General features: G+C 33.0%; 2 protein-coding genes and 1 long non-coding RNA gene across 7 annotated transcripts in view; 1 reads left to right on the plus strand and 2 right to left on the minus strand.

The window, feature by feature from the left end:
- LOC148607852 (microfibril-associated glycoprotein 4-like) overlaps positions 1-5,618 on the minus strand; it is a 6,104-nt gene extending 486 nt beyond the window's left edge. The window contains exons 1-8 of one of the 4 annotated variants that reach the window (XM_088547260.1): positions 5,479-5,616; positions 4,353-4,397; positions 3,510-3,592; positions 3,149-3,220; positions 2,341-2,476; positions 1,912-2,039; positions 1,452-1,548; positions 863-1,030 (exon numbers count right to left, since the gene is read on the minus strand). In XM_088547260.1, the coding sequence (XP_088403386.1) occupies positions 863-1,030; positions 1,452-1,548; positions 1,912-2,039; positions 2,341-2,476; positions 3,149-3,220; positions 3,510-3,592; positions 4,353-4,397; positions 5,479-5,491 (742 nt within the window). In that variant the 5' untranslated portion in view covers positions 5,492-5,616. Of the gene's footprint in view, positions 1-862; positions 1,031-1,451; positions 1,549-1,911; positions 2,040-2,340; positions 2,477-3,148; positions 3,221-3,509; positions 3,593-4,352; positions 4,398-5,478 lie in introns of all 4 variants that reach the window. The other 3 variants (XM_088547263.1, XM_088547261.1, XM_088547262.1) reach the window with 3 other exon arrangements.
- The window catches only part of LOC148607851 (uncharacterized), a 20,402-nt gene extending 3,066 nt beyond the window's left edge, over positions 1-17,336 (plus strand). The window contains exons 1-4 of one of the 2 annotated variants that reach the window (XR_015915583.1): positions 5,286-5,404; positions 15,261-15,325; positions 16,654-16,902; positions 17,194-17,335. This is a non-coding gene — a long non-coding RNA (uncharacterized LOC148607851). Of the gene's footprint in view, positions 1-5,285; positions 5,405-15,260; positions 15,326-16,653; positions 16,903-17,193 lie in introns of those variants that run through there. The other variant, XR_015915584.1, reaches the window with a different exon arrangement.
- Positions 7,877-17,497, minus strand: LOC148607853 (microfibril-associated glycoprotein 4-like). The gene is made up of 9 exons (XM_088547258.1): positions 17,364-17,497; positions 16,354-16,398; positions 13,963-14,045; positions 12,910-12,981; positions 12,094-12,241; positions 10,573-10,700; positions 9,912-10,008; positions 8,594-8,761; positions 7,877-8,121 (listed from the first exon to the last, which is right to left on the minus strand). Exons 1-9 carry the CDS (start codon positions 17,374-17,376, stop codon positions 7,883-7,885), a joined length of 993 nt encoding a protein of 330 aa, XP_088403384.1. The 5' UTR covers positions 17,377-17,497; the 3' UTR covers positions 7,877-7,882.
- Between the last annotated feature and the right edge of the window lie 1,965 nt (positions 17,498-19,462).

The raw sequence follows: 19,462 nt of genomic DNA on the forward strand, positions 1-19,462 counted from the left end.
CTTTTCTCCGTTTTTGTTAAAACTCTGTCTTTTGATCTTAAAAATTCACGACTTAGTGCGTTTCTATTGAGTAGTAATTTCAAATATTTGTCATACAAGTATAAACAGTATTATTCTGCATTATTTAACTTTGTAGCTAACAATAATAAAGCAATAAATCACTACAAGATGTTGCTGATTTAAATATGCAGATTTGAAATTGATTTTCACGTAAATTAGTACGCAAAAAAATTTTTTCATTACATAAATGATGAGAGGTTACTGATTGAGCGCGCTCGCCTCGAATGCGGGAGGTCATCGGTTTGATCCCCCATATGAGTCATACTATAGATTTTAAAATAGATAGTCATTTTGTGTCTGCTAACATGCAGTATTTTTAGGGGTTAGAGTTCGGAATCAGAATAATGTGTCCAAGTGGATGACATGCCAACCTGCAGGCTTGCTGTAGTTTCTGTGAACTAGCACAATAAAGATCCAGCACAACGTGTGGAGCATGTACAAAAGAGGATTTGTTCGATACGGGAAACTTTTTAGTTAAATGCAAGAAACATCTGCCATAGAACGTTAAACCATGACCAATCAATCAAGCAATCAATAATCACTGAAACACGTGTGCAGCATATTGAAATTTGCAATATTTATAATATTTCTTTCTTTCTTTTTTTGGTATTAGAAAAAGTAAGTTTCTATTCTATAATATGTTGGGGTTGTGGAAGGAAAATAAAATGCCTCAACGGTTGTTGTGATAGGACAAAGGGTAAGAAGGACGAGGATTGTGGATTTGGAATATGAAATGAAATGAAAAGGGATTTCGAATGGAAAATTTTGGATTTCTTTAAAGGGAAGTGTGTTTTAAACTCACAACCACTGGAACCAATAAACCCTGACACTGTTACAGGATATTTGTGGTGCTCGTCTCCAAGCATGAACCTTGAGTAGTTAGCATATTTAGTCACATTGTCAAAATCTTCTAAAAAAATTGACAGTTTGTGACCTCTGCCTGTCGATATCAGGTGGAGGTTTTCATTCCCTGAAATAATCAATGGACTTCAGTATTAACTTAACAACAACGTAAACTGTATCTTAAAATAAAGCTGACAGAAACAGAATGTATCGTTTCTTTGTCATTTCTGGTATTGATGGGAAGCTATTAAAAAAAATTAGGGGTTGGGGTTAATTACAAAACTCTTCGTGGAACTTGAGTAGTTAGCATTTTTGATGACATTGTCAAAATATTCATAGAATATTGAGTTGTTTGTGACCTCTCCCTTTTTGATATCAGATGAACTTTTTCATTATCCGAAATTGCTGAATATCATATTTCCAAATCAACGAAAACTTAAACGTAAACTATAGCATACTGTTTGTGCATTCCCAGTGAGTATTTTATTCTGAACTAATGTGATCTCATGTATCTCTGTTTTGTAACAAAAAAATATAAAGTAATAAACCTAGCCAATATTCCCCGCCAGCTGATCCAAAGCCATTTTTGTAGTCATTCCATGTCCGGTAGAAATCTTCTGATCCATCCAAACGTCTTTGTACAACCTTTGAAACAAAATATTTAAGAAACTTTTCTTTGTATACATGGCAAAAACAAACCACACATTTTGAATACTTTGTCATTGGACGATAACATTACGGGAATGGATATGGTGAATATGTCAAGGAGACAACAACGCCATGTATGCGTTATGGTTACTGATTTTTTAAGAAGCATACATATTATCTGGAACCTTAAGTCATGCAAAAGGTGTAATATAACAGATATATAAGGCCTTGAATTATACCAAAATAAAGTAAAATATCATTATTGGGTCAGCTAAAACAATTCCTCGCGACGCATCATCTGGCAAAGAAAAAACTCAATAACATTAATGTCATTTATGTTTTAAATCACAGAAAACATACCGTCCATTTTTCTCCGTTGGCAATTTCACAATATACATTGACTGGTTTGAACCCGTCTGGGTATATGGTATAAACACCTGATGTAGTCTCAGATAAGTCAGAACATTCTCTGGGAAGGCCATGGTTCACTGAATCGATACAATAAACATATCAAACATCGTCCTCGTACAAAATACACCTGCTTTTACTTCTATAATAGTTTAGGGTGGCGTAACATAAACAAGAAATGTGTTTTAAATCCTTATGTTTGTTTCAACTGTTGATTTCACTTATATACCTTATTTATAGTATCAACATATAGCATTCTGATGGGAAAAACTGTCATAAGTATAATGAACGTATATTTAAGTAGAGACAAGAGGAACAAATGCCATGCTTGAGATTTTCAGTGGAGCAAAGGTTAAACGTTATTTCCTATTTATTGCATACTAGTTGGATCATCGCAAGGCAGTCCTGCATTGCAAAGGGAAGTATCGTTACAACATCCACGACACATCACATGATGTCCTTCGCTGGCACGTCGTTCTAACCCTGTTCTTGTATTAGGATAGAAGTGGATGCATAGCTGTAAAAGATAATTTCAATAATGTGTTAGAATAATCTTCGAAATAAATATTTCATATTTGCATTTATTTTCCATTTCAAATCTATATGTCTTTGTATAGTTATTGTAATTTACATTGATTTTGAGAAAAAAAATATTATTGCACAACCTATAATCCTAAACTAAAGGTTGGGGAAAAGCTAATTAAGAATTAAAAAAATCAATTAAGATTGGTTTTGAAAGACACATGTGATAGCATGATTACGCTGGCGCATTAGGTTGGTTTACAGTTCCTGTTTTCACTGAACTAGATTTTGTCACAATTTTGACATCGATCTCACAGATGTTTGATATATCCATATTGTATAAATGTTCAATATTCTTATAATAATAAGGATGTTTTCAACGACCCATGCTTATGTTTTTTATTCTTAATTCTTACCCATTTCACTCCACTAAAACTTGAAGCATGGACAAGGCGCACCGGTATGGTAAGTGTTCGCTGATTTCTAGAAACAGCCGTTTATAATTCATACGTGCAATTCTACTCCAAATCAACCGTGATAATCATTGTATATAACAGAATGATCAATTTGGAATGGTTTTCTCATTTTAGTCAGCATGGGACAAACAAATCCCGAAAGAAGTTGAAACTTAAATATAAAGTAGTGCAATAAAGTCGTTGTGATTTACCTCTGGGTATGAGCATCCATAGTCAAACAGTTCGGTTTTGGATTCGGTCCTATATTTGTGCATGAAGCAAACCTTTAAAGTAAATTTATTTTAACGAAAGTAGAAAATTAATACAAGTGTATGTTGATGCATCTTTTTTGAATAGATGCACTAAAGTTTAAAGAAATAAGATAGTACAGAGATAGATCTCTGGAAGGTTAATGAACAAAAATTTTAAAAACACTTGTGATCTTAAAGTAAATCTTACATAAATATTGGGATAAAACCAGATGCTAAGCATTAATTCGTGTGCATGCTAAACAAAAAACAAAACAAAACAAAACAAAACAAAACAAAAAACAAAAACTTAGGCATGTATTACCTCGTTGTTATTACAAACAGATTGGTCTTTACATGAGCTAGAATTATCAACCCCACTACATGATAAACAAGTTTGACCACAAACTGAAAAAAGATTTTTTTTTATACAATTTATATTAATATAATACTAAACTCGCCATATCAAACTTTCATGACAAGAGAAAAAATGGATAGCCTGAAAAAAAACTTACAAGTAGTATCATGTGTTTTTTGACAGTTAAGCAATTTGATGATAACTATATTTGAACTTATATGGATGTAGATTCGACTATAGGCTAGAGAAAAAAAGTTTTGCTAAATTAAAAAAAACACTTAGTGTTGCATTTTTAGTATAATACGTGGCAAAGACGACCCATTTTGATTGACCGCTATCGGGCCCTTTCAATATATAAAAATGTATATTTATATCTACCAGCTACTCGAAGCACCCTCATATGAAGAAACCTAATCAATTCATTAAATGCAATGACGTGTTGCTGAAAGCGCACAAAACTTTGCCTAAGCTTGGCAAACATTGTTATGTTGTAACATCTCGGTTGCCATTGCATGTTTATTTACTTTACTTGTTCTTACAATATTAACATATAGGTTAATATGTTTGATCAAATGTCCATCAAACGGAGACAGTTTTACGAAATTTCTAAATGTTGAAAACACTATTTAGCTTGGCTTCATTTGTTTTTGTTTTGGTATTGTTATTTCGTAAAGTTTTGTTTTCAGGAGCCATTTTACAGATCTATTCCAAACTATTATAGGAAAACAGACATACACAATTATATTTGTTTATTCGTGAGACAAATCTTCCAAAAATTTAGTCCATATCATAAATCGTTAAAACACTTACGTACGACTGATGGAAAAAACACAGCTACTGATAAGATAATTTGTACTGAAACATTAAAAACATTTATAATTAAACACAATTAGCCAAAGGTTAAGGGCCACTGATCTAAAGTGTGTCTTCTTTTCCAATATTGTACCGACTATTCATCATCTTGCACATTGTTACAATGGACAGCATGATAATTGCATTCCGATTTCCGATTTAAAATGGTCCATAGGAAGACAAATGCATGCAAAGTTAACAAAAAAAAACATATTTGGGTTCAGTACACTTTCAGCAGACAAGGAAGGATGTAAAGAACATCAATTCAGTCAGCGAATTTCATTATGTGCGTTATAACCGTCCTTTCAGTATGCACATGCAAAATAATTCCACATGAATTTCACACAATTTACAATTAAATTTAACCTGAAGTGAGCAAATAATGTTTGTGACAGATTTCATTTGAAGTTTGGGTTTTCGAACCTTCACATGAAATTCATGTGAACATTTTATTTGAAAGAGTTAGCAAACGAAAAATTGTTTTCATGTTAAGTGAATATCATCTGAAAATACATGTATCACATGAAGTTCACATGAATATCATGTTAAGCTCGATTCTCATTTTGAAACATTGAACGAACGACATGAAATATGTGGACATTTGACATATATGTTTTTTTCTATCTTTTACAACACCTTTTCGAATTATCAAAGCAAACTTTATACAGTATATCTAACAAAGCGTAACAATTCCGTTTTACGTACGATGAAAATAAAGTCCTATTCCTTTGCCTGATTATACTTTTGGAACATTGAGTGTATTTGGTGTTCGTTGGGACTTACAAAAAACAACGCATATTTGTTAATACAGGTGATTCGAAAATCAGACTGTCTGGAAAAAACCTCAAAATAGAATCACTCATGTCTCGTATCGCAGAATAGATAAAAATGACTGACAAAGACAGAAAGGTGACATGGGCTTTTCTCAATTACATTTGATTCACGGTCGTTAGCGCCACCATTTTAATGTAATTATTAATGTGACAGGATATTGTCAACGTTTACTCTAGGTAAGCACTACCCAATCTCAAGCCTAATGCTAAATGAGTAATTATTACGTAAGAAAATATAACTGAATACTGACCTTTAGTAGCCATATTTTTTTACACTTGTGTCTGCAAAGTGTGATATATGTCGATACAAAATGAAAATGAAAGTGGTCCTTTCCTATCAGGCAGAGATTTTTGATAAAGATTAAATTTGTTTAAAGTGCACTGGGCAGAAATGTTGATAAACAGTTCTTTAGTCTCTTATTATGCAGTCTACCTGAATAGGTTCGCTCAAGAATCGTTCACTTGTATTTCTCAAGTGTTTAAGAATCACGATGAACAGAAATTTTTATGCTCACATTTTCTTAGGTATGCTTATACGTTTATGATAAGAATGTGAAATAAACAATAGCTGCAAAATACTATAATACTTAAACGAGATAAAATATTTTACTACATCTAAGTATATTAATTAAAGATCTAAGAATGGTGATCACCCGTTATAAGTAACAAAAACCGTCCCTACGATACTTGTAATTCTACTTCAGGACTTTACCAAAGCTTTACATAAAGAAAATTGCACGATTTAAGCATCTCAAGATCAAAATGAAAACGAATTGCGTTATATTTACCGTTTTGGATTTCATTATTTATTGTGTATTTTGCATTGCATAGTATGCTTCTTCGAATGCTTCTGTTATCATGCAAACATGCCTTTTGAAAGTCGACTTAAGTGTGATAATGTAAATTACAAGATAAATACAGGAGCGGGAAATGCAACATATGTTTTAATGAATGGGTCTTCTTCCTTGCATTATTAAAAGGAAGGGAGCGTCAGTGAAGTCCTACATTTGTAAAATCTCTCTGTCGGGAAGTGGTGTATACAGTTAGGATGTGATTGATTATTGTTACCGTGTATCCATCTGCACCATGACAACTGATTTGTTCAGCATGTCATAGTTTTCCTTTCTTTTTTCGTCTACCCCGGACTTGACTTTTTATGAGCAACTCGGCGGGCGTTTCTAGAAAAGCAGAGGACGCTTACCCTACCGGTGCACCTGGTCCATGCTCCAAGTTTTTAGTGGACTCCGAGTTGCTTATTTGCTTTTGTTACTTTGTATGTATGATTTTAGTTACTCTATGTTCTTTGTTGTGTATGTCTGTTTTCCATGTGTGGTCTTTGTCCCTGGATTGCATTCGTTTGATTACCGCTATTACCTTGGTTCCCTTGATTACTCTTTCTGTATGTGTTTTCTGCATTTCGTATGATTTCTGGTGAAATGTATTTGTCTGCAGATTGTGATCAGTAAAATAAAAGCGATTTCGGACAATTTGGACAACATTTTATTAGCATTCGAGTGCTATTAATGATAGTTTATTTACATTTGTATTTCTAGAGTCGGTTATTATACTATCTTCAACTTTATTTAGCCAATTCGTCATTCGTCGTTAGTATATGTCGGCTCTCCCTACAGTTATATGATATTTAGACCAAATCTTTCACCAGCGCTAGTTTTAGAATCCGATTTATTTATTTCATATTAGTTTTTGTCACGTTTTATGAATTTTTTTTCTACAAAATATTGTGTGTATTATGAATTAAAATACTTTAATTTCATAACTAAATATAAAAGCTACAGTACCATAAAATGGTAACCATTTAATTTAATAACATGATAAGTGAAACCGAATTAAATTTGTTTATGTAAGCTATACTTTATTGGTTGACATCTTTTTTTAAATATGATGTATCATAATGATGGGTTATTATAACTTCAATGCAGAACACATTGTTAAATAGTTCTACTTTATTCGAGATATCTTGACTTGATACCTTTCAGAATGTACAGAAACGTTTTGTTGAAGCGGAAAGTTGCGTAGATAATTTCTGCCTTATTTAAGGCTAAGTGTACTAAAATATATAAAGTACTTACGAAGAGATATGAAATAGATTACTAATTACTCTTGATTTATATTAAATTCAGAATGATATATGTTTTGGTCATTTCATGTTCTCTGTTGTGGGTGTCTGTTTTCTGGTCTTTGTCCATGGATTACATTCTTTTGATTTCCGCTTGGATCTGGGTTTCCTTGATTACTCTTTAATTCTAAAATGCTACTCATATAAATGTTGCAAATTTTGGCAATATGTTCACGTGTTTCAAGGATTAATTTTCAACAGCAGCATTAGAACCAGATATATAGAAAGTTCCAATTCTATGACAAAATATATACAAGAATTTATCTAAACCAAACTATCAATAGAGGAAGCCTAAACCAACACCTAGCGGAATATAAAAATAAACTGAGCACAACAGGAGAAGAGATTGTCGTACTTATATTCATTACATATGGCATATGTCATATGTCATTTCCTAAAACATGATAAGTAAGACATTTTGATTAAAAAGCAGTAATCCCGCTTGAAAATGAATATCACCAGACTTTTTTTGTGTGGGAGGTTTGATTATGAAAGGAAATAAATAAAACAAACACATTTTAACCCTTCATTATCATCATTTTAGTTTGCTTTAGAGAATAATACTTCCTCCAGTGGTACCAAGACATTGTTGAACCGTCGGTACCCTGTCCACCAGTATATGGTCCATTCAGATTAGAATAGGAACAATGGACATACCACCATGCACCATGTCTCAACTGAGGGCAGCCATGTTTCATGACGTCATTGTCTTTAGTAGCGAATGCTTGGTTGTTATGGTACTCTAAGCTGTCGCCACCTGTTAAAAAGGGCTGTTGTTACTAATTTTTCGTTTTAAGTTGGAATTTCCGTATAGTACCAAATATGATATAAGTTTGGTGGTCTGTTTTCTTTTTCAAGGTTTGAATTGCTCTGACCATTTTCTTTGATATCATAGTCATAAAAAAATTGTCAATCAATATGCTGCCTTTAAACAACAAGCACAGTATCTAAATGTCATTCGCAATCTAAAGTCACAAAGAAAAAACTAGAAATTTAAGTAATTTGACATCCATAACGGTATATAAGCACAAATATTATTATTCTAACATGCCTCTTCAATCAGCAAGTATACTGGCATGCCTAGTCACGTTGTAAAACTTAACGGAAATTAGAGTTAAATCGTACTTGTATTATTTATCTTTCTCTGTGCAAGATGGACATTTACTTCTTATATGCAAACTTTATCTTAAATATTAGTAGTGAAGGTGAGTATCAGATGTTATACTCACATCCAGTAGAGCCATTGAACCCTGATATTACTATTGGGTATTTGTTATATTCGTCTCCAAGCAGGAAAGATGAGTAGTTAGCATATTTGATTACATTGTCAAAGTCTTCCAAAAATATTGCCATCTTATGACCTGTCCCTGATGAAATCAGATGAATGTTTTCATTCCCTGAAATAGCCAAAGTACATTAAAACATTACTAAAATATACTCCATCCAACACATACGGTATTGTTTCTGTATTGCTTGTGTGACTGATGGGTACTTTTGGAGGGGTCAATTATAATTATATTAGTAGTTTAAATAAGGATTAACTTCCGATTCTATTGACTTTAAGGGGACTGTGAAATATGATTTTGTGTAATTTGAGGTGTCATGTTAACGAATTATTTTTTTTTATAATCATAAAAATTTCAATAAAGAAAATTCTCACATGTGTATTTATCGTTGACAATGCAATAATATTATCAAGACACATGTAATTGCAATTTATGGGCAAATGGAATTTTTCCTACTTGAAAGAATGAGATTTGGGTGGCATAAACATTCAAGAGCAGTAGTTTTTAATTCTAAACGCATAGATTCTTTTCATAATTTATTTTTTTCCTACTTATGGCCATCAGTAAGACCAAAACACATTTTTCATCACGCCTTTTTGTATCGCGCTAGAACTCTAACGAATAGGCTTCTGGAACAGGGTTATGTTGCTACAAGATTGAAGACATCACTACAGAAGTTTTATGGTCGTCATCATGACCTCGTGGATCGTTATGGTGTCTCCATCAGCACCATGAAAACTGATTTATTCCACAGGTCATTGTTTTCCTTTCCTCGTTTGTCTACCCCGGACTTGACTTTTTATGAGCAACTCGGCGGGTGTTTCTAGAAAAGCAGAGGACGCTTACCCGACCGATGCACCTGGTCCATGCTCCCAGTTTTTAGTGGAGTCCGAGTTGCTCATTTACTTTTGTTACTTTGTATGTATGATTTTAGTTACTTTATGTTCTTTGTTGTGTTTGTCTGTTTTCCATGGCTGGTTTTTGTCCCTGGAATACATTCTTTTGATTACCGCTATAACCTTGGTTCCCTTGATTACTCTTTCTGACGACACGTATTGTATCTTAAAGTTTCTGTTAACAAAATGTAAAAATTAGACTTGAATTAGAGAACTAAAACACAAGATAATTTTATCTTTTTTTTTTTTGTTTTAGTGCTATGATATTGGGCATTGCTTTATTGTATGAGTTTGTTTAGTACTCACTACGTCTTAAGTTTGTTATTACTTATACCAAAAAGAAACATATATAAATAGAAGATTACCTAGCCAATACTCCCCACTGGCTGAACCAAAACCATATTTATAGTCATTCCATGTCCGGTAAAAATCAACAGATCCGTCAATACGTCTTTGTATAACCTTTTAATCGGCAAAAACAGAAATTTATATTAGTATATAAACGAAAACAAAACTTAATATTCCCAGTCACGCAAATGTCTAGAAGGAGTAATCAAGGGAAATGAACCAAAAGTTATAGCGGTAATCAAAAGAATGTAATCCAGGGACAAAGACCAGACATGGAAAACAGACATACACAACAAAGAACATAAAGTAACTAAAATAATATATACAAAGTAACAAAAGCAAATCAGCAACTCGGACTCCGCTAAAAACTGGGAGCATGGACTAGGTGCACAGGTAGGGTAATATATTCGTTCTGTTTCCATGGTCAGCAAACCTTTTTTTCAAATGTTTATAAAACAAAACTGACTATTGTATGAAATAAAGACGTGTGTGTGAAACGTATATCATGATTGTTATGGTTTTCGAATAGAGAATAGAGAAGTATTTTTTTTCATTATTATTTTTTATGTCTCGGAATGCATGAGTCAAAACTATGCATCTTCTTAAAAATACAACAAAATGAAGCATATAGGTTTTTTGTTACCTGTTCATATTATTTTGAATATTTTGGAAACATACCGTCCATTTTTCTCCGTCGGCGATTTCACAATATACACTGACAGCTTTGATCCCATCAGGGTATATGGTATAAACACCTGATGTCGTCTCAGTTAAATCAGAACATTCCCTTGGCAACCCCTGGCTCGCTGAAACGATACACCAAATCATCAGTTATATTTCAAAATTCCGTAAACATATACATTTGCGCGTTTGGAAATTTTTGCCAGAATCTCTTAAGGAAACGAATTCTCGGGTATCAATTTCCTCTTTTCTTATTGCTCAAATAAACGTAATGGATTATATTTTCCGTTCTTTTCTGTTCGCCGCGAAAATAACAGACTTTGTACACCGCAATAAAATTGATACATGGGTAGTAATATTTGTATTAATTAAACATAACATACAGGTGTGTAGATAGTACATTTAAAAGCAAATGCGCTCAATAAGCTTTTCATTTTTGAAATGGATATTTAGTGACATATATTAGATAGTATTGAGATTACAGATTTTTCGTTTATTTTTGGTCGTTTCTTCCGCAGGACTCGAACTCTATCTGGCCGAGAGGTCTAGTGCACTGGACTTTTGTGCAGGCGGTGTTGCCATAGATGTCATAGCGGTACGAGTTCGAGTCGCGCGGAGGGAACGACCAAATATTTGCTTCGCAAATTTGACAGTTCTAACATCGTTCGGATGTTTTTAGACCCTTCAAAGTATATATACCATCAGAGGTTTCCTATTCAGTTGCATCATGTGCTAAAGTTTGCGCTCTCGATTTACTTACGAGGAAGTATCACTTGGTTAACGAAAACTATATCTATATAGCATAGTTGGTCAAGTGGTGTAGAGAGTTAGACTAAGTGCAGGCAGTGTTGCCATCGATGACAGTTTCAATCCCCCTGAGAGAGCGAACAAATTTGCATCGCAAATTTGCAATCTTGCATCGATTCTAGAGTTTGGGTGTAGCTTAAACTTATTAATACATATCATATATTTAGATTAAAATATAACTTGTTTGTATATTTATTAAAAGTGTTTTTTAACTCAATATCGCATACCCTATATCACACCTCTAGACCTATATCGCATACCCTATATCACACTCCTAGAACTGTATCACATGCCATATATCGCAACCCTTCACAGACAATACTTAAAGGTTAAATTATATGATATAAAAGTTTAAACATATTTTATTGCTAAATTTACAGGCAATTCGCTTGGACATAAGTTATACCATACAAATAGCTAGTATAACCTTACTATAACTTACAAATGTCCTTTCAACATAACTAATTACAATTATTTTGTGGACATACGTCAACAACAAAACAGGGTGGCCCTTGGGATGATATAGGAGTCTCAGGTCGATATAGGAGTCTCAGGTTGATATAGGAGTCTCAGGTTGATATAGGAGTCTCAGGTTGATGTAGCATGTCATACAGATTTTGATATGTAATATTTAGTATATATCTAGACTCGTAGAGATAATGTCACTGTGGAGAAAAATGACTAAACGCGTCAACTCATATGCTTACTTACGTTTTGACCCATTTTGTGGATCGTCGCATGGGAGTCTCATATTACAGAGGGCAGTGCTGTTACAACACCCTAGACACATCATATGATGGCCTTCGCTGATACGCTTTCCGAACCCATTTCCTGCGTTAGGATAAAAATGGATGCATACCTGTAATATTCATTATTACTATACAGGAGAAATGTTTTATAACATCAAAAAAGGTAAATGAATAATGAAAAATGCAGAACGTACCATTATAAGAAAAATAAAAACAAATATCTTAATATGAATTTAAATTTGACTTTCCCATTTGTTGTTATCATATATCTTTCCATTCCTCGTATAAAACTTATGAAAACTGAGTAATTAAAATGGTTTTCAAAGGATATGACAATTGAAAACATATAAAAGAATATTAATAATGAATGTGTATGGAGAAGAGAAGAATTAACCAATTGACAAGTACAATTTAAGTACAGTGTACGCATCTATATTTTAACTATGTTGTGTATTTATTAACTTACAACATTCTATCGGCATTTAAAATATTTTCCTTTTATCGTTTGTATCGACTTTTATGTTTAAAGCTGCGAAATTTCAGTCATGGCTGATATTTTCAATCAATTCATCTTGGACACAATACAATTTAAGACAATTATCGTTGATGTCGTAAGTACAACAAAAAATCGAACCTTTGGTTGTTTAATCGAATTGACGAAACGGAAATGATTTATCTCCCTCAAACTAAGACAAAATTTCGATGTATAATATGGAGGTATGGGTACAATACACAACTCCTTAAGAAAACTGCTATGTGATAGTGGCTTATTTCATACCTCGGGATATGAGCATCCAAAGTCATAAAGCTCAGTGTTGGATTCCGTCCTATATTTATGCATAAAACAAACCTGAAAATAAAATGTTGGTGAATGAAAAGCATTTGAGTTTGGTATCCAGTGTTGTTACTGATTTCAAAACACCGAGGCTTCATTCCTTGCACCGCATATGGTGGAACCTCTCGGTGGTGATGTATCTTGCTTCCTCTTTCGATATTTTTTGGTCTTGAGAACTTCTTGTATACAACTAATATTTTGATTATAATCTTCCTACATTTGATTTTAATGCTGCTGGTTAATCATTGAAACACGTTTACAGCATATTGAAATTTACAATATATAAAACTGGTATTATTTTTTGTATTTTAGAATATCTAACACTGTTCAATATGTGTGTAATCCTAAATGGAACCTTAAATGGTTGAAACCAAATATACATACAACACAGGAGATTTATGATCTATCAACTTTTTGCAGATATATTTACACCCCTCCTGTATAACATATCACTCCGCAAGCCAATTGGCTCTGCTTCTTATGATATTAAAGTATTTGCTAAATTTACATAATTACTTGTGTCCATAAATAGGTGGAGTTAAATACAGGGTGAAGCAGGCGTGTTAAAGATTTAATTATCGAATATGGATGTGTGAGGTGGATGGAAGCATTGTGTATAATTTTGTATTTATATAAATGGTGAGGCAGAAAATAATGACATTAAATCTGTATTTGTCCGTCCTTGTGCACTATGTGTCTCTTCGTTTAACTCATTTTTACATATTTCTTGCATGGATCATGAGATATTGTTAAAAAAAATTAAAAATGGTGATAAAATTCATGTCTAACAGGTATCTGTTTCAAATTTGATACTAAGTATCAAAAGATTGTTTTCAATGCTCGTAAAAGTTTTACGAAGTTGAATTATTGAATGAAATAGATACAGTACTTGTATGGGAAAACTTCCAATTCTAGGAAGTATGGGGATGGAAGCTTAGGAATGGGGTGGAAAGCTTATATCATTCAAGAGCTATATGCACACAATTACACACAAACCTCATTATTGTTACACGTTGAAACACCTTGACATGATGTTGCGCCATCCACCCCACTACATGATAAACAGGTTTGGCCACATGCTGTAACAATATACAAGACGAATTCATGTCTAGACCTGTGTCACTGATACAATTTTCAAATCATTGTTTATTCTTTGATCCTTTATTTCACTAATACAGATATTCGACCTCTAACTGTATCCAACAGCACTGATTTATTCAACGAGCCATAGTTTTCCTTCCCTCGTTTGTCTACCCCAGACTTGACTTTTTATGAGCAACTCGGCGGGTGTTTCTAGAAAAGCAGTCGACGCTTACCCTACCGGTGCACCTGGTCCATGCTCCCAGTTTTTAGTGGAGTCCGAATTGCTCATTTACTTTTGTTACTTTGTATATATGATTTTAGTTACTTAATGTTCTTTGTTGTGTATGTCTGTTTTCCATGTCTGGTCTTTGTCCCTGGATTACATTCTTTTGATTACCGCTATAACCTTGGTTCCCTTGATTACTCTTGCAATCCTGCGTAAACATTAAGACATTTTGTTAGTATTGTACTACATAAAACCTTATCTATTTAGTACTTGACATTACTACTCGAAATCCTACTATTTCTATTTCAGGTAATTTTGATGGTATTTTATTATGTGTTCATCCGTTGCTTCAGTTCATTTATGACCTTACTTTAAAGGGGAATATTTAAGGTCTTATGAAATTTTTTTTAATCCCACCGCAGACATGCGCATGTCCAAAGTCAGGAGATGTTGGTCATTATTATGTTTTTGTGATTATTTCGAAGAAGTGTCATTGTTCTGTTATCATTGTGGGTTTTATAACTTTGTTGTCGGGGCCTTTCAGAGCTTACTAAAAGGTGTGTTTACACGTATTGAATACATTTTTTTGCAAAAAGGGTTTATACAATGGTGCATTTGTAGCGTTTCACCATATCTGTTCCTTTTTCCCATATATTTGTCAGCACATAAGTATCTTCAATTTATATATAAACACTAAGTAAATTAAACATGTTATGCCAGATATTCGAGATGTAAATCTTCAATGTTTACACAAACACTGTGCAAAGGTTCAGCAATAGTTGAGTTACAGATAACAAATACTATTTAGCTATAGGTATCCTTAACAACATATAATAAAGCGACGAAAAAAAAGCTATACATTCAACATGCTAAGAAAGAAAACATTTGTCAAATGTCTCCAGAAGAGTAAGCGCACATCTTCCATATGTATACAAAATTTATGCAAAATGTCAATATTATTGTTTGAGTACTTTTTGAGTTACAGATAACACAAAGGGGGTAATAACATAGCGAGCGGCTACTAGACCTGATTTCATCTTTGTTGACCAGGTAAAAAAAGTATTTCGGAGTCAAATGAATTATTCTGGATAAAGAGTAATCAAGGGAACCAAGGTTATAGCGGTAACCAAAAAAATGCAATCCAGGTGCAAAGACCAGACATGGAAAACAGACATACACATCAAAGAACATAAAGTAACTAAAATAATACATACAAAGTAACAAAAAGCAAAAGCAAATTGATGTAATTAAAAATCTGTATCTTCAAATAACCACGTCAATAGTTATTGTACATGTAATATAATGGATGGAGGGAATCCGATTCTCGCAACTCGGCGGATGTTTCTAGAAAAGCAGATGACGCTTACCCTACTGGTGCACCTAGTCCATGTTCCCAGTTTTTAGTGGAGTCCAGTTGTTTATATACATAGTTACATTAAATGTATTATTTTAGTTATTTCATGTTATCTGTTGTGTTTGTCTGTTTTACATGTCTGGTCTTTGTCCCTGGATGACATTCGTTTGATTTCCGCTAGAATCTTGGTTCCCTTGATTACTCTATCATATTTCACTCATTAAACATTTTATAATTAATCTGATTTCGTTTTTCACTGATTCTCGTAATTACGCCTTCCCTTCTTAAAATCCTGGATCCACCACTGAATGGAATTAAATGAACATTTCACAGACTCTTTTAACACATTCAAATTGTGTACTTTCTATTTTACTTTGATTCCAGTTTAAATCACTAGCTTTGTCTACATTCCAACATTTTAATTTATTCATTTATTAGAATCTAATCTTGTGATTTATTGCACGTTTTGCGAGTATAGTATTACCATTATTATTATCTGAGCAATCTACCCACAAGCCTGATCACTTCGTGATCCTTTTTTCTAAAGCAAATGTACATTCGATGTCCTTCTGCACTGAATAGCATAAGCAGAAAGTTAAGTATTATCAATGTAGTATTACAATAGGGTAAAGATTTTCAAAATATGTCGGTGCAGATAATATCTAGAGAATTGCCATTATTTGTTTTTAAATTAGTTTAAACAAACCTCTCCAGAGTCACTTACATATAAATGGTAGAAAAATACAGTAAATGGAGAGTGCTACTTCAACTGTAAATAAAAAATATCAATGTATGTTAATAATTTTAATGTGTCGGGTAGATTTCCCATAATATAAATAACATCCATTCAAACAATTAAACATGTTGTGAATTGATTTTCGCTTGGCCTTCTATGAAAAAATCTTCAAAAGTAGATAAAACGCAACATCATCAAAATAGTATTTTGATGATGCATTATTCTTCTAAGCCTTGAAATGAAGATTATTTCAATTATTTAAAATCTTTATTGTCTGTTTTATTTTAGATTTAAAGGCGACAACTGGAAAAGTGTCAAGTTAACAATGAATACTTGTAACAATATTTGATATTTAAAAGATGCAATTCGAATCAAGTCGCTGTTTCTGAGAAGAAAAGCTAATGACATCAATGACCACAGATGATGAGAACACTTACTGGTATTTAAGACTTAATTTATATTGACCTATGGATAATGTGACCGACCGTAAATATTAAGAAGCACTCCAGCTAAGAAGCATGGAAAATGTGATACATGGTTAGAAAGCCTACATATTTTTATTTTTGATATTTTGTTTAAAATGCTTTAGTAAACAGAAATTAACACTTGGGTTTTTGTATAACCCGTGCTCATAGGAGATAAAAATAGTATAGAATGCACTGTAGAATTCAAAATTAAGGGAGATAACTCTGTAAATGACACTCAAATACAATAGAATCTATTGAATTTTTAATGTTGATTATCTCTTAAGAACAGGCAAGATTTGAATGAATAATTACACATTTCATAATATAGACCCATAAAACAACTTACAATCACATTTTTCAGATTTTGCATGATTCTTACAAAGACAGCTACTTAACAAGAAGCCAATTTGGATACAATTAAATAAACGCTTGCAAATATATTCAACGCCAAATTCTGTGACAATATAGAAAATCAACTCTTTATTCAAATTAAAATAAAAAAAATTTCTAGAAAGTGTAACCGATACTTACTTTTGTAGGACATTTTGTTCGATGAGAAAACATCACATGTGACCGTTGTGCATATATTGAAGACCCTGATTTCGTAACCTGGTCAGATAAGAATGAAACCATGGACTAGATACAAAAATTCTCAATGTTTATACTATGGACGTGTTCTGAAATGACACTGAAATAAGATTAAGTTGTTATAAAAGCATCATTGTACAGAGAAACAGAAGAATTAGAACAAAATCAGTTCTGGCGACCATCGATACTATGCAAATTCAAAAAGTTCAAACGTTTTACTGTGCAAAAAAAAAAAGAAATAATTACCTTGTCCCTATTAATTAACTAACAAAGAGAAGAGTTTTTATTCACACACAACTTGTATCGGAAAAATTAATATTTTTCTTTCCTTTTATGCTCTTATATTTGATAATTACATGAAGAATAATGAAGGAAGATAGATAAAAACCACAGGCATTCATTGTTGAAAAATAAAAAAAACATAAATTGTAGTTTTAGGGACGAATCGTCAGCAACGACCTATATATGTTGGGGGTCTGAAATAGGAATGACTCAAATCATTCTTCCATAAATGACGTATTTATAGTTCGAAAGTAATCGTTGGAATTTGTGCAGAGCAAGTGCTATTATAGGACGTTTAGCATATTCCCGTTGATCGATACATCATCCATAACATATTGTCACTATTTGAGTTTTTTAAAGGTTTCCCTCCTAGGTAAAGCCTAAAATCATATCTAAAAAGCTCTATCCAGATACAGATACATAATCCTTTTGTTTGACATAATCATACATATAATCCCATAAAGTCATGCGCATTGCATGTGTTAGTTCCTAGAAATTGAAACTCGTGAACAAATATGCTGTAAGTAAAATTAGTTATTTTAATTCAAGATATTTTAACCGCAAAACCATAGCCCTGATTACAGGTCCATTACACCAGTTGCCATCTGTGGCAACATCCCTTCGGCACCTGTGTATGGCGTGTTCATATCACAACATTATGCCAGAGCTTGCCGAAACTACGCAGACTTTTTGTATCGCGCTAGAACTCTAACAAATAGGTTTCTGGAACAGGGTTATGTTGCTACAAGATTGAAGTCATCACTATAGAAGTTTTATGGTCGTCATCTTGAACTCGTGGATCGTTATGGTGTATCCATCTGCACCATGAAAACTGATTTATTCAACGGGTCATAGTTTACCTTTCCTCGTTTGTCTACCCCGGACTTGACTTTTTATGAGCAACTCGGCGGGTGTTTCAAGAAAAGCAGAGGACGCTTACCCTACCGGTGCACCTGGTCAATGTTCCCAGTTTTTAGTGGAGTCCGAGTTGCTTATTTGCTTTTGTTACTTTGTATGTATGATTTTAGTTACTTTATGTTCTTTGTTGTGTATGTCTGTTTTCCATGTCTGGTCTTCGTCTTGATTACCGCTATAACCTTGGTTCCCTTGATTACTCTTGAAGATAAGCCACATAATTCACCTCCATGCCCGTAAAACAAGTATAATTATGTTATATACTTACAGGCAAAAGGAAAGATATACCGATATGGAAAAATCTTTAATGTCAAGAATAGGAATCAGCTTGAATGTCTAAAAAATTCTTACAAAACTGCAAGGCAAAAATGAAAGTGATAACATTTAATGAAATAAACATTTCTTATGTATAAATTCCGAGAGTTACTATCGTTTGAATTATTTTCATGATATCTGAATGAGATTTTGATGCGTTTTATTATTTATTTAGATTTGTGATTATATCAAACGGATGATTTGTGCTCTCACCTATGAAAAGCCACTTAATTCCATTCAAAATAATGTTTTTTTTCCTGCTTTTTTCAAAATTGAAAAAAAAAAAAGATCTTGCAGACACATTGATAGACTTTAATTTGAGTTACTGACCATATACTATAGCAATGTGCCGTTTCTTTTGTCCATGAGTATGGACATAAGCACAGATTCAACATAATCACTCCATTTATTGACTAAGGTTTAAATGTTAGCCGAAATATGATAACAATTGCCAATATGATAAAAAAAAAAACAAAAGTGTGCCAATACGGGATTTAGCCGTCCAATAGGACTTTTACCCGTCCAATACG

The sequence above is a fragment of the Perna viridis genome, chromosome 9 (assembly GCF_037379345.1).
Source record: "Perna viridis isolate PV_CMFRI_1.1 ecotype Kerala chromosome 9, ASM3737934v1, whole genome shotgun sequence".
NCBI classification, from domain to species: domain Eukaryota; kingdom Metazoa; phylum Mollusca; class Bivalvia; order Mytilida; family Mytilidae; genus Perna; species Perna viridis.

Excerpts from the sequence above, each read along its gene's own strand:
- LOC148607853 (XM_088547258.1), bottom strand. Across the intron at positions 12,982-13,962 it reads CAACGTGTAACAATAATGAG|GTTTGTTTTATGCATAAATA; the intron begins GTTTGTGTGTAA and ends TTTTATTTTCAG. Across the intron at positions 8,122-8,593 it reads GTTCAATGGCTCTACTGGAT|GTGGCGACAGCTTAGAGTAC; the intron begins GTGAGTATAACA and ends CCTTTTTAACAG.